Consider the following 14,077-nt stretch of genomic DNA (forward strand, 5'->3'; position numbering starts at 1 on the left):
ACCTTGGGCCTCTTAAAATAATATTATTCTAACTGCAAGATAGAAATAATGATGAAGTTCAGTATTCACGGTGGTCAATCTTCAGAATTATCACTTAACTGAAATATCGTTCTCTGCTAGCCTGGGGATACTTACAATATCACAGTCCTTCTTGCCATCCCGTTTAATTGGCTCATTCAGATCCTCTTGGCTTCGAAAACTAAACTTTTCAATGGCTTCTGTAACTCCACGCAGAGAACTATAAATTTCTTCAGAGTTCAGGTTCTCTGTATCATACTCCAGCATGCTAAAGATCAAAAATAGTGTGTTTCTTAAATTGAAGCATATGAATGTATTTGAGCTATGGGCATAAATTACTTCCAACGGTTTATGGAGTAAGGTGTGATTATAGTTTTATATCTTTAGGTGACTTGGAATGAAAAGGAGACACCTGTTAGAGCACCACCACTGGACAATTATCCGTGTTGTCAAACCAGGCCCCAAACACACTACATCGGCACTCGGTAAGAACCAGTGGGGAACAGCAATAACCACGAGAATGCAAGAACTCAAAGGGTGACAACTGGTGACAATGCACGAGGTAATGAAAGTGGAAAAATAACTTTCATATCTTGAAGATGGAAACGAGGAGTCTGGTTGTTACTGGTCTCAAATGTACAAACAGATTAAGAGGGACAGGCGTTTCAAATTAAAGCTAGTATTATAAGCAAGTTTCGGAGGAGCAAAGCAAATGACCTCACAAGACAGGGTTATGCTTACCAGTATTAGAAACTTGTGAAATAAAACCCTACATTCAAAAATGATTCCAAGTCAGATCCACCCTACCGAAAGGCTCAGGACCGTCTCTCGTGCCATCTAACCCCGGCGCTTGCTGTGAATACCAACTCTTCCAAGATGCTTATGTTTATGTGTTTTATAATAAAAACAGACCTTCTACAGAGGAGTCACATTCCTAGATGGATGTCTAAAAGTATTTCAAAAAGCAAGAAATTATTTGTCCCTTACAGAAAAGTGATGTCAACTATTGTTCCTTTAGCTGGCCGTGCAGAGCAAAACATGAAACAGAGCAAAAGTCCCACAGAGCCAGCCTTCGGGTATAATGCAGTGTGTCAACAAGCAGCCTTTAGAGGTCTGAAAAGTGCACTGAAACGTGGTCCTAAGAACAAAACCCACCACGGCCCCTCACTAAGAATATCACAGACAAGCACAGGATAAAGCACAGCATAAAGAAAGCTCAAGACAAGAAGCGACAGTCGACCAAGGGCAAGTAAAAAAAAAACCCGTGTTAGTTTAAGTGTCACCTGTTTCAAGAAAATGTCAAGAGAAGATCAGATGAATCAGTCTAATTGACCTTACAGGAAGTCTTGAGCTATCCTGAGGGGGACACTCAAAGAGTCCTTGGCTGTACACAAGTAATCACTCAACACTATTAAAGACTAAAGAGAAGCACTCTTTCCATTTTCAAGAGCAGGAACCGAACCTAGACACTTGCAGGCAGGAGCCTTTCCCACGGGCAACACAACCAATCCTGTACGTTCTCACAATGAGGTTAAGTTTCCTGTAACTTAAAAACAAGTAATATTTACTAAGCCCGCTCCCCACCTTTTCTTCTCTTTTTTTAAAGAGAATGGGCAGATGAGCAAGACAAGATCTGCACAGTTCTCACTTGGGAGTAGCCAGACCTCTACCGGCTCGAGGCTGTAATGATCCAAGTGCTTTCCAAGGCTGGACAGGTTCTGCTGGGGCACAGCAGCTGAACTCACCCTGCAGAGATAGGAGCTATTTACCTAAAATTGCAACACTCGCCCAGATAGAACCCATTCTTCTTTTCTGATGAATGAAAGAAAATCCACGCTCCAACTGTACTTGGAGAGCTCACAAAACTACACGCCAACTCAAAGACTGGCTCTGGCATCAAACACAAAAGAAATGTGAACGAACACGTTTACAGCTAAAATTCCAAAGTATATACTGACAGGAGGTGGACTAAAACACTTGAACAGAATTCAAGATTTCAACCCCTGCTAAGTTCATAAGGTTATCTGTCCATGAGGCAACATCCCTTTAACGTGAAGAAAGCATGATTGAGGAGCACAGGGGCTCCCAGCCCCTCCTTTCTAGAACACCACAATACCAGCTTATGTGGGAACAAAGGCATTTATACATCTGGCCAGTACACTATTTTTTATATATAAAAGCTGAGTATGACTCAAACAAAAAAATACGCATACGAGATGTAAAAAAGATGCCTTAAAATACTTTCAATCACGACAACCAAAATAATAGCATAGCCCATGCAAAAGGAAAAAAAAAAAAACAATGGAAAGAATGACAGATGGACAAGAGGAAGTCTGGCGGAACGTTCAGCTTTTTAAGGGATGTCACAATATTATTTTCCATATGTCGCTTCAGATAATGTTAGCTTTCACATAATTGCATCTCACTATGCATACCCTGAGTGGTCTTAAAATACTTCAGTTCACAGAACTTTAGCATTACAGTAGCCTCTTTTCAAAATAATAAAAGGATCCTGCCAGTTAATGTTCCTCCTTCTTACTTTCAATTAATAATTAGGAGTACACATGCACGACCAAGTACAATCTGTGGTGACGCTTTTTTTGGACTCACTAGCTTGAGGTCTGAAGTATCTCCTTGGTATGAAGCTAAAAGTGTGAGCTCCAGGTGAGAGACAGTATCGTTTTTTCTAACAGGAAACAGGTAATGAACACTACGTTCTTTGCTAGTTCATGTTTTGGCATCTGTTTTTTTTCCAAATCAATGCCTATGAACCCTCATTTTGTAGGGGGGGAAGAAAGGAAATCCCCAAAGCAGTCCCTGGTGAATCACAGATACCGTGGTCCCAGCCAGCAGACCATAAGGAAGCACAGCAAGAGGGACGGCTTTTCTTATCAGAAGAGACTTGCTTAGGGACACCCCGGTCTGTCACCTGCCCCCATACTCTGTCTTGTTTTAGCTCAAGGACATAATCCTTGAGGTTAAAGGCCAGCTCCTGGTCTTCTGTAAACACTGTGTTTAGACCCCAGAAAGGTTTCCTTAGAATTCTTTAGATTACCAACAGTTGCTCAATCAGTCAATAGTCACCGACCCAAGGTCAGGCCATGTCATCCAATACGGAGGCAGAATAGAGCTCTGGACTCACCCTGTTGTAAAGGATATATATTGTGGATGGGAGGGTGCATGAGGTCAGGTCTCCAAGAATGGGGACACTAGAGACAGGAAGTTTGCTTTCTGAGATTTTCCTCTTTGTCATTTTGCAGGGAAAAGATACGAGGAATGGAATTAGGATATAATCATTCCTTGATCATTCAATCAATACGGTTTTGGCAGAAAGCAAAGAGACAAAGATTTCCTCTTATTTGTAGGTAACTGATGGGTTTTTCTAAACATAGAAGTCTCTTGTCAATGCTCTCTCCCTCTGATGGTCAACAGAAGTTATGGGTACTTATTAGCATGAGCTGTGCTACTGTGCATGCGTGAAAGATGATTCTGGAAACGAGGTGCCCAATGGAAGGGGGTCTTGATGGCTGGATGGCAAAGTGGCTGGGCAGGGGGGAAGCTCAGTGCCCATTAGGGCACACGGGTCAGTGTACGGGAACACAGTCAATGAGTGGACTTCTACTTTGAGGCACGGCTAACCTTTAAAAAAAAAAAGTTTAAGTACGGTGACATGCTTTATTAACACTGACGACAGCAGCTGTCACCTTGTTGCTGTGTCCTTGCCCTAACCTTGTGTATCTAGAAACAGTCATTACAGGGTTCTCTGTACTTGAGAAGTTACTCTTAAAGCTCTTAGAGTTTCAAAGGAAAGATGTTGTTAAAACCTTTAGCTGACTTTATTAAAAATATACAGCTTCACTGAGTTGAGGATACAAAAGTAGGAACGTAAATCTGCGCAAAAGCCACCTACGAGGCATTCAGAAGTAACAGACCTTTTTCAGTTTTGTTTTCACCCTATCCTATCAGCAGGTACAAACTCATCTTACACAGCACAAAGACAGCTGGGCTGCCCCAGGCTCATGCAATTACAGGCTTCCAGAGAAGGGGTCCTCGGATCTTTGGACCTTTATAATAACCACCTGAGAGACCCTCAAACAGTTGTCTGTAGAAATCCGTGGCCCCTACTTTGTCCCACCAATTTACCATCTGTTTTAGATCTGAAGGAAGTCCCACCCCTTCCTCTAGACTCATTAACCTCGTCACCTTCAATCAAGGGCTTGTGAGAATACCGACTGCGTTCCTGCCTAGGGGCAGGGCACGTCAAGGAGATGTACTTCTCGGGCCTTCCCTTCAGGATCTGTGTCCTCTGACTCTCACCACATGGCAGTACATTATGCAAGAAATCAGTCCACATCGCCAGCAGCGGGACTGGTCGCTACAGGTACGCTTTGGGAAAGAGCAGGTCTCACTTGCTTCTGAGCGGGCATGCCTTGTCCTCCTGAGAAGAATACGAAGGAAACCGTGCCCCTATGGCCTGCCTTGACTTCAGGGCATTGCCCCAGCACCTCTGGCGGAGCTCAGCTCTGCCAGGGCCAAAAGGCTTGCTCCACTAGGTGCTGCTGGATTTGGTCAGTTGATGAAATGGTCATCTGTCCCTGTGACACAGCAGGAGTCATACTCATGCAGGTCAACAGAGATCATGCACCTGCTCACACTTCTCACCAAGGCTCTACTCCTGCTCGTCTAAGCCAGAGGCTTTCCGAAAGCCCTGAGACGACCCTGGAAATGCAATAATATTGTGACACCTCAGACAAGGTTAACAGGTAGCTTGTTACCTGGGAGAGTAAGAACGCCTGAGAGTCTTGTGGGAGGGAGCGGTGGGAATGGAGTTGGGCTGAGAAAAGGGAGGTGGGTGCTTCGATAGGCCATCGGCACTCCAACCCCACAACCGACTGCAGTGATCAGAAGAGGAGAGTCAGAGAGAGACAAAACAAGGCAACGGGGAGGGGGGACGGGAGGGGACTGAGAGACACTATATCCTAAGTGTCTTCCAGTCTCCTCTTTCCTTGACCAAGCTCTGTCAAAGTTAACTGGAGCAAAATTTATACTTCACCATACAGAGAAAATGAACAAGGTTGGTTTTACAGTTTGGCCCTCAATAAGGCCGCCTTATTCCTTCCCCTCTTGATCATGTGTTACATTTTTAAATCATGAGATTCCAAGTGTAAGAGTGTGTGAGTGTGTGTGTGTGTGTGTGTCTGCACTGGGAAGGACATTACAAGTACTTCCATACAAATAGGCATGGATGTTCAGTTTCAGATAATGCTATCAATTGTTTACAAAGAGCCGAAGGAGGAATTTCGGGCCTTAAGTCAAATGGGACCCGAGGGACTACAGCAGGAAGACTCAGAGAACATGCCTTTCTGACCACAGAACTCTAGCAGGGGACGATGTGCTCCCTGAGCCCGGGACTCAATCGGATGGAGTTCAAGGGCTGCCACAGGCAATTTCCTTCTGAAAAAGTAACAGCACCACTAGAGGGCCAGAGCGCCAGGTCTCAAAACAACCCAATTCCCCTGCTCATATCACCTGATTCGAGAAATAACTCATCGGAGAACACAGGCATCCCTCCTCACTCTGTAAATGTCGCTCAGTGGCTGGGGTCTGCAAAGGCCCCGACGGACATTCTAACAGCTGCTGCGATTCAGGAGACCCACAGCCACTGTGAGAGGCGTGAGCCGACCTGGCAGGAAATGTGACCCCAGGCCCAGGGTGGTCCCCAGGGAGCAGCACTGCCTGAGGATGGCGATCATCAGGGCCCTAAGAGCTAGTCTCTGCCAAAGACAGCTGTGGTCTCATTTTGTAAGGTCAGTAAGTGTGGAGAGGAGAGGTCACCACGGCACACGAGGGCCCACAGACCTCTGAGTCCCACACTGAGTAGGGGTGGAGGTAACCAGAGGAACTCGGGTGACCATCTTGGCTGGAGCTCTGCTAACAGGTAGAGCATAAAGCAGATGCACCTCCACCGCTTATGGGAGGCTGGGTCTCCCAGTTAATCCCCACTTTGCTTCTATGGAAAATCTTGATCCTCTGATGCAATGGACTGTAAAATCCACCTAAAGTTACCCTTTATTGCTAGGGGTTAAGAGATGATCTGTTTAATGTCATTCTACTCTACAACACGTTTGCCAACAATGTACAGCAGATGGGGGCGAGGACTGCCATCTACTTTCTGATCTCAAAGGGAACGGACATCATGTGATTTCTGAAGCCCCCTGCAACTCTTGTTTTTCATTTAACACAAATCACACTGGGTAAAATGAGCTAAAAAATATATATGTGTTGAATGATGAAAAACTCCAGGTTACAAATCTCCTCTCTAAATACCCAGTAGTATTTGTTTACTGCTGGGAATAAGGAGTAATTCTTCCCTCACACACACACAAAAAGCGATTTAATGGAATGTTTCACAAAGGTTTAACATGCTAGCTATGATTTTCTCTAAGACTACTGGGGTGATAAAAACAACTTCCTCACTAGGGTTTTTTTGTTTGTTTTGCTTTTTTTTATTATGTTATGTTAATCACCATACATTACATCATTAGTTTTTGATGTAATGTTCCATGATTCATTGTTTGTAGGGTTTTTTTTTTTTTTAAAAGTATCAAATTAGATTTGCTCATCATTTTAGAATATTTCCTTATTAACACACCACGATCTTAGTGTAGAATTTTTGGACTAAAAAAATACTAGTTCGTTTTGATACAAAAAAATTAGATTGAAAACAAACAACTGGTAACTTTTCCTCTTAAGAATAAAAAATTAACATCATATGTTTAAGATGATTCGAAAGAATGGCAGCTCACAGAAAGTAAATGCTTCAAGAGCACTGCACAAAAAAACTGTTGAGATTATATGTGGTAAAACTTGTCTATCGTTTCCCCAGGAATGGGTAACCTAGTCCATTCTCCTATTTAATGCAAGAGTTCATAGCTTTTATAATCATCCTGGTGAAAGTATGTGGCCTACTTTAATATTCCCAGTGATATAATGACAGGAGGCCATTTTTCCTACTTCTGGACAGTTTTAGTTGTGAGAAAAACCACTTCTACTAAGTTTAATTAAGTTGTTGACTAAGGCCATCTGGCTAGGTATGCCCTGACTGAGGGCACATTCATTTACAAAATAAAGAGGCCACACAATTAAATAATTCCCTAAAGCAGAATTTGTTGCCAAGAAAACATTTAGGTCACACTTGGCCTTCATCTTGAAAATGATATTAATACTGAAAATAAACCTCTTCATTTCTTCCACCAACCGGCAACCCTGACAGTAAAAATTAAGACCAGGCCAACTAAAAATGAATGGTGACTTGGAAAAGTAAAATTTTTAATAATCTGGGGATCCGTGAAGATTAATACCATGCCAATTCTTAGCTCGGATGGATTACACCAGTGGCCTCCACCAGTCTTTTACCTAGACTAGCAAGCACATAGAATAAAAATACTTGCGTTTTACCTTTTGCTTATTACCTAAGGAATGTGCCACCCTAATAATGAAAGAACTAAAAGATAAGAAGTATGAACTATGTATTATGGAAGATTTCCTAATTAATGGTGCAGAAGTACTACTTCTAGACAAAAGCAACCATTTACAGAGAATTCAAGCTTTCCACAAAATCCTGCCCCTGCCCTCCACCCCAAGAAAGAAAACTCTGATTTTACTGTTAACACTGGACCCTGTAAGTCATATACTTTAGATACAGATATTAACATGAAAAAAAAATAGTTGGTTGAGCCTCAGTCACACCTGGGGAAAGTCAGACATATTTTCATTCACTTCTGATGTCAACTATCTAATTATAACCGCCTGCTAAAATCATGACAACACAGACCAAACTTGGAGACGTGACATCATTCTTCATTCTACCTAAATATAGTACCAGGGGGATTTAGGGGGATTAGAAATAAGGCAATATAAACAGTAGCATACTATAAGTATATAAAATATTTTGTTTCACCAACAGAAAAATACAAATTTCATATGTTCCAAATATTTATATAACTTGAAGAACTAAAGAGAACTTTACTGGTAAGGATGGAAGATTTGGGGAATTTAAAAATCTAAAATAAATTTAAAGGCACTTGTATTTTTATATTTTCCTACTAAAGAGGTAACCTTTAAAGAAGATGGCAGTACTTGTATGTTCTTATTATCTTGGTGTCAACACCCCTTAAGACACAGCCCCCTGATCCTTGTGGCCAGGGATCGCAAAGATCTGGACTTCTGGTAGACAAACACAGCACGTATGACCCTCACAGGTCCGGGCACTATGAAGTCTGGCTTCTAGGGCCACTACTCTATGTGAGGCCATGAGAGACTCCAACACATGCCAGGGGGTCACCTGCAGAGACTTCCAAAGGCTCTGGGCAGATGGGGAAGTCTGAAGATCCCGAGACAAAGCATTTTTCTGATTTTAAGTCACTGTCTCAGACTCTCTAAGACCAACGTTTGCATGGTCCCAACAAAAGTCTGAAAATGCTGATCCAATTTTAGTTCTCAGGTTCTTAATACCTCTCCAGAGCAGCAGTCTGCTTCAAACGTGAGCCTGTGATGACAGCAACTATGCTTGGAACAGCTGCTTGGTGGGAAAACTACCCCAGGCTATGTGTGGACTGACTATAGGGGATTTATTTAGATGACAAATACCTTCAGGTGCTCCTAGCACTTGGAGAATAGGTGATGAATTTCTAAATGGTTTCTATGTGAAACAGTACTAAATGTAAATTTAGCTTTAAAATTTTAAGTTACTAGGGAGTGCTCAGAGCTGGAAGAATCTCTGAGAACATTCAGCACAAATTGGCCATTTCGCCATGGAAGTCAACTGCTTTGCCCAAGATTATATAGTTAAGATTTGGGTGAGGACTAGAACCCCATGGTCTCCTGATACCCATTCATTTTTTGCTATTAAGCTTGGTCTAAAAACCTAGAAATAGGCTGGACACTGGGGTGCTTTAGTTTCTTCGCTTTTGTTGAAATGGCATTACCTGGGAGATAGGCCCCCATGGGAACAGTTGGTGGGGGAGGTCAGGGGGCTGGTCCTGCTGCTGGTGTGTCGGGAGGGAGTCCGGCCAATTGTATTGCTCGGAGAGCCCTGGTGTGAAAACAGAATAAGCATCATTATTCAAGGGCTAAACATAGATTATAGTGCCCCCTTTCCCCTAGGTTTTCTTCTTTTTTAAGATTGATTTTAGAGTGAAAGGGCAAGAGCACAAGCAGGAGGGGCAAAGGGAGAGGGAAGAGAATCCCAAGCAGACTACACGCTGAGCACAGAGCCTGATGTGGGGCTCGATCTCATGACCATGAGATCACGACCTGAGCTGAAACCCAGTCAGATGCTCAACTGACTGTGCACCCCAGGCGCCCCGACCCCCAGCTTTTTAACCCACATGTAAATAAAAGGGCAAAATCTGCACAATTGGGATGACTTTTTTTTTTTTTTAAAGAATCATTAAGGCCAACTTTAAGTGCACATACACCCAAAATGGGTAACTGTCACGTAGGGATTCCTGAAGCTGAATGACTGATGTCAGCTATGCTAGATTAACAGATACAAATTGAGCACTTCCATCTTTACATATGAAGAAAGTAACTCAACGAATAAATGACTAAATGACCAAGTAAAAATTTAACTGATTGAACAATCTCATGTAAGAAAAAGGCCATATTTAAGTATCAAGTTCACTCATTCACTGGGAATATGGCAGGATCAGACCCGGCCCCCACCCTCCAGATGCCCACAATCTACTAAAAGAGAACAAGAAAGCTGGCCATTTTATTAGAGCACGTCTAGACCAGGGATTCACAGAGGTCATGATCAGTACAGAGGTATCAATTGTGACCAAGCACTCACCACACTGGTGTTACTGGCATTCTTGAGGTGGTTATGCAGGAGTTTGGTGGCACCATCCTGGAATGTTTTTGGCAAGGCACCAAGTAACATGGTAAATTCAGGAGTGTTCAATTCAAACAGAGAGATCAGCACAATTTGTGCTGCCTGGAAAAAGAACACTTGATTAATTTATATAATAGACAATAGCATATTTTGGTCAAAACTTTCATTAAAATTGTTTTACAAAAATGTTTTTGTATGAGTAAAATAAATAATTAAAAAAAAACAAAACAAAGAGGACACCTTTGTCATAAAAAAAACACAAACAAAAGGCATCTGGATAAAATAAGATCATCAATTATAAATAGCCTGCCTTCAATCTGGAAAATACACCCCTGTTTCATCTTCACGCCCTCGCCTTGGATTTCCATAGCATGCTTGTAATAAATGACTTTTCCTGTGTTGTCCAGCACTAGGCACAAAGCTGGTAAATCCATAAATAAAACAATCCAAGAACGTGAAAAGGCTGACGATGGTTCACTCTACTAAGTCAGAACTGGACAGGGCTCCCGATGCATCCTGGGGAGAACAAGACTCTCCATGAGCTGCCAACGGCTTATCTGAGCAACATTTTTCCTCAAGGCCACTCCGAGGGACTGAGAAATTCTAGAAAAAGAGTTTAAATACATCCGGAGAACTCCTAACTGTTATGCCTATGAAGTGAGGAGACAGTCCATGGGCAGCAAACCAGACTTCTATGGTACAAATTTAAAATGTACTCTTGTGTTTTGGCAAATGCTCTACTTTTCTTTATTAACTGAGACAATATATTGCAGGACTGCTGGTGATCACTCTGACAGCAAGGTGGGAAAGCAGTTAGCTGAAGCAATAGTAGCCCAATGAGACTCAGGTTTCTCCAGCAAGTTATGTGCTTTCTATGGTACTAAGTAGTAGCAGGCACTAAAAAAGCCTGAGAAATTCGTTCCAAGGGTTTTGATTTAGAAAAACTATGCCAAGAGAAAACTTTAGTAAATAATGGCATTTCTTACAAATTTCTGAGAGTCAGAAGAAAGAAAAACACATTATGAACATCTTCTGACTGAAAGGATACATTTATCTGTCCAACACACTCTAATTTTAGGATTGCAGTAATTATTCTGTATATTTTTTTCCATGATATAGGGTATTACAAAATATATTATTTGCTTAGAAAGGCTCTGGAAATAAACACCACAAAATAGTTCAATGCTTTCACAATGTTAAAATTAATTCTGGATCCAGTAAAGGCAAAATTATTATTTTTGTCTGGAGAAGGGAAAAAAAAAAAAAAGATAATCCAGAGACTCAAATATATTTAACCAAAAATAAAAATTATGAAATTTAAAATATCAGTAGAATGTTTCTTTACAACATCAAAAACTACTTTTTAGACATATCAAAAGCATTATTAAGCACCGCATTGGGCAAAAGTATCTTTCTTTTTTCCCTTGACCTCCAAATATAGTCATTAGTAGCTTTTCCATCCAAATTAAATCCCAAGGGGCCTGTGTGCTTTCATGACAGAGGCAAAACACATTGTTACTGATTGTGTTAAAATTTACATTTTTACATTTCATTATTGAAACATTCTTAATAAGTAGTTATCTGAAGGAATCTATTTCACCACCAATGTAATATATATTAACAATGATCTGTATATTTGTATAGGAGCAAATTCCAAAACTCATGCAAGGTAACCTGTGCATTTAAAAAACCATTTTATTAGATGTTAGGGAAAAAAATGCATGCAGAAAAAACTGCACTTCAAAGAGACAGAAAAAAACAGACTTGATTTAGCAGGGAGAAAAAATGTCGCCAATTTAGTAAGAAAGCTTAGGGACTTATTTTTTAATGACTGACAATGATATTTGAAAATTATAAAATGTAACAGTATATTTTTGAATACCATATTTTTATGTGAAATGTGCCACTGTCTTGACTTTAAAAACCGCGTTTCTTCCCAGAATGACAGGATATCCAACACCACAAAGTAATTTGAGGTTTTTCATAAAGCAAATTCTAAAATTAGTGGGATCTTTTAGGAACAAGAGGGTTGCCCAGAAATTGTGCTAATTCATGGCTACATGCTGTTAACGACTCTTAGTCATGTGGGAAAAGAAGGTGCAGCCGACTTTAACTTCTGGCCCACTAAAGAAACTTCTCTTTCAATAACCCTAACGTTGAATTTGATAAATCAAACAGAAAAACGGGGTATTTTGAAAATACAGCTAGTTGGAAAGATGGTACATTTGCGGTGACTTATATATATAAATGAGTGTAATTTATTTTTACATTTTCCAAAATACAAAAGGTAAATGATTCTATACAGTCTTCAAAAGTCACCCTTAGGTTTAAAGCTGTTTTCAAAGTAAAACCCTTTCTAATGATGTCCAAGCTCCAGAAATGGATAGAAAGTATGACTTAAATATGTTCTTTTAAAAATACTTTATGTCACAGTTTTAAAAGGAATGAGACTGCTATGGTCCTAAAATATTTTATCTACAACCCTCTGTCATAGTGAGAAGTCAGAATACTAGAATCCAAGCAAGGAAGAAAACTGGGTTATATTTATCATTACCATCAATACACTCTCTTTAAAGTAATAATTCCAAATATGGGGATTGAGTTGGAGAGAATCGTTTAAAAAAGCCTGCAGCATAGCTCGTGTGCAATAATGAATCAAAGAGTAGAGTATGCCCCTGTTCTTGTCCCATCATTGAACTCTTGCTTTCCACAAGAGGTGGGGCCGATAAGCGGCCAGACAAAACACTCAAGGTTGCTGCTGACTTTTTCTAATGGACAACTCTAGGGTTACTGATTTCCAAGATCAAATGGCAACTTACAAGGAAATGATCCCCACTCACACCCCTACAGGAGAATTTGGGAGGTGAGGGCAAAAGGTCTTTCGAATCTTACTGTCACTGTGTGGAAAGCACTCCCAAGGCTATCAACTGCCTTTAAAGCAGGAAAGAATTCTTTGAGACAGGAGATCAATAAAGCTTTGACAAATGCTTCAGCACTGGTATTAATTGGGGAAAACTTAAACTCGGGGAGGGAAAGAAGTTTTCTCATTTATTAAACGATTACTGCTCCCTCCAGATTGTCATTAAAAATTGCTTTAGAAAATCACCAAAGAAAGGGTATCTCAACACCTTCAGACATTTCTCATTTAGTATCTCTCCTTCACCATTCTGCTAAAGTAAGGTAGAGGTCTACACTCAACATAGCTATTTCTTTGGGCAGGGAGTTAATCATAAAACACGTTAAAACACAAGCATTTACACACACACACACTATCACGTAGTATTATATGAATTTTAGGTTTCTTCAAAATCTTTTCAGTGTCTCGACAAGGGTAATCAGTATTAATCATCTAAAATGCAAACAGTGAAGTGTCTTTTTTCAAATTAGTACATAGTTTAAAATCTACCTGTTTACAATTTTCTTCCAAGTTTCCTTCTCCAGGCCCAGAGCAGGTGGAAGCTGACCTAGTGGGGAAATCCTCACCTACTCGACTACGCTGAAGCGGGGACTGACAAACAGGAAAGGCGGTAGGATTTAATGAGAGAAGAAGCAAGTGCTTAAACCAGGGTTATTTGTAAGCTGTGAAAGTATTTAGTTTCTTTTACAAAATCACCTAGGTATATATAATCTAACAGCTAGGAACAGGAAGAATAACAACAGTAATGAGCAGTTTCAAACCTCTATCATGTGCTAGGTGTATAATAACCATAATCCTTGCCAGCAGTCGTAGCACTCTTGCCTTATGCAATGAAAGGGTCAAAAGGAGACCAAAAAGGTCAACTCGTTTCTTGAAAGAGCCCGTCACAGTTCAGTTGAGCCTCAAATCCTGTTTGATGGGAAAACCCTGAGCTTTGCGGCTAGGCCACGCTGCCTACCAGTAATCAGACTTGAACATTTTTCAGTTAGACGGGCATGTGGGTGGCACAGTTGGTTAAGCGTCCGACTCCTGATTTTGGCTCAGGTCATGATCTCAGGGTCATAAGATACTCCCTCTCCTCTCTCTCTCCCTCACTCCCTCTCTCTAGAAAAGAAAAAAAAAATTTTTTTTTTTCAGTTAGAAATTTCACCTTCTGAAGGTTTCTGTCATCTTCCTGCTCCAGGCAATAGCATCTTTGTACTTTCTAGGCTTCTTTGCCATGCTTTCAGTTATCGCATCTCTCAAAA

General features: G+C 40.9%; 1 protein-coding gene across 23 annotated transcripts in view; it reads right to left on the bottom strand.

Annotated features, from left to right (window-relative positions):
* Positions 1 to 14,077, bottom strand: part of CLASP1 (cytoplasmic linker associated protein 1) — a 262,250-nt gene that overhangs the window by 36,975 nt on the left and 211,198 nt on the right. For 13 of the 23 annotated variants that reach the window (XM_032412275.1, XM_032412268.1, XM_032412256.1 and 10 more), the window contains 4 exons: positions 9,872 to 10,015; positions 9,006 to 9,112; positions 4,794 to 4,910; positions 136 to 286 (listed from right to left, as the gene is read on the bottom strand). In XM_032412275.1, coding sequence (XP_032268166.1) covers positions 136 to 286; positions 4,794 to 4,910; positions 9,006 to 9,112; positions 9,872 to 10,015 — 519 coding nt within the window. The remainder of the gene's footprint in view (positions 1 to 135; positions 287 to 4,793; positions 4,911 to 9,005; positions 9,113 to 9,871; positions 10,016 to 14,077) is intronic. The other 10 variants (XM_032412342.1, XM_032412363.1, XM_032412381.1 and 7 more) reach the window with 1 other exon arrangement.

The sequence above is a fragment of the Phoca vitulina genome, unplaced genomic scaffold (genome assembly GCF_004348235.1).
Source record: "Phoca vitulina isolate PV1807 unplaced genomic scaffold, GSC_HSeal_1.0 scaffold1, whole genome shotgun sequence".
NCBI classification, from domain to species: domain Eukaryota; kingdom Metazoa; phylum Chordata; class Mammalia; order Carnivora; family Phocidae; genus Phoca; species Phoca vitulina.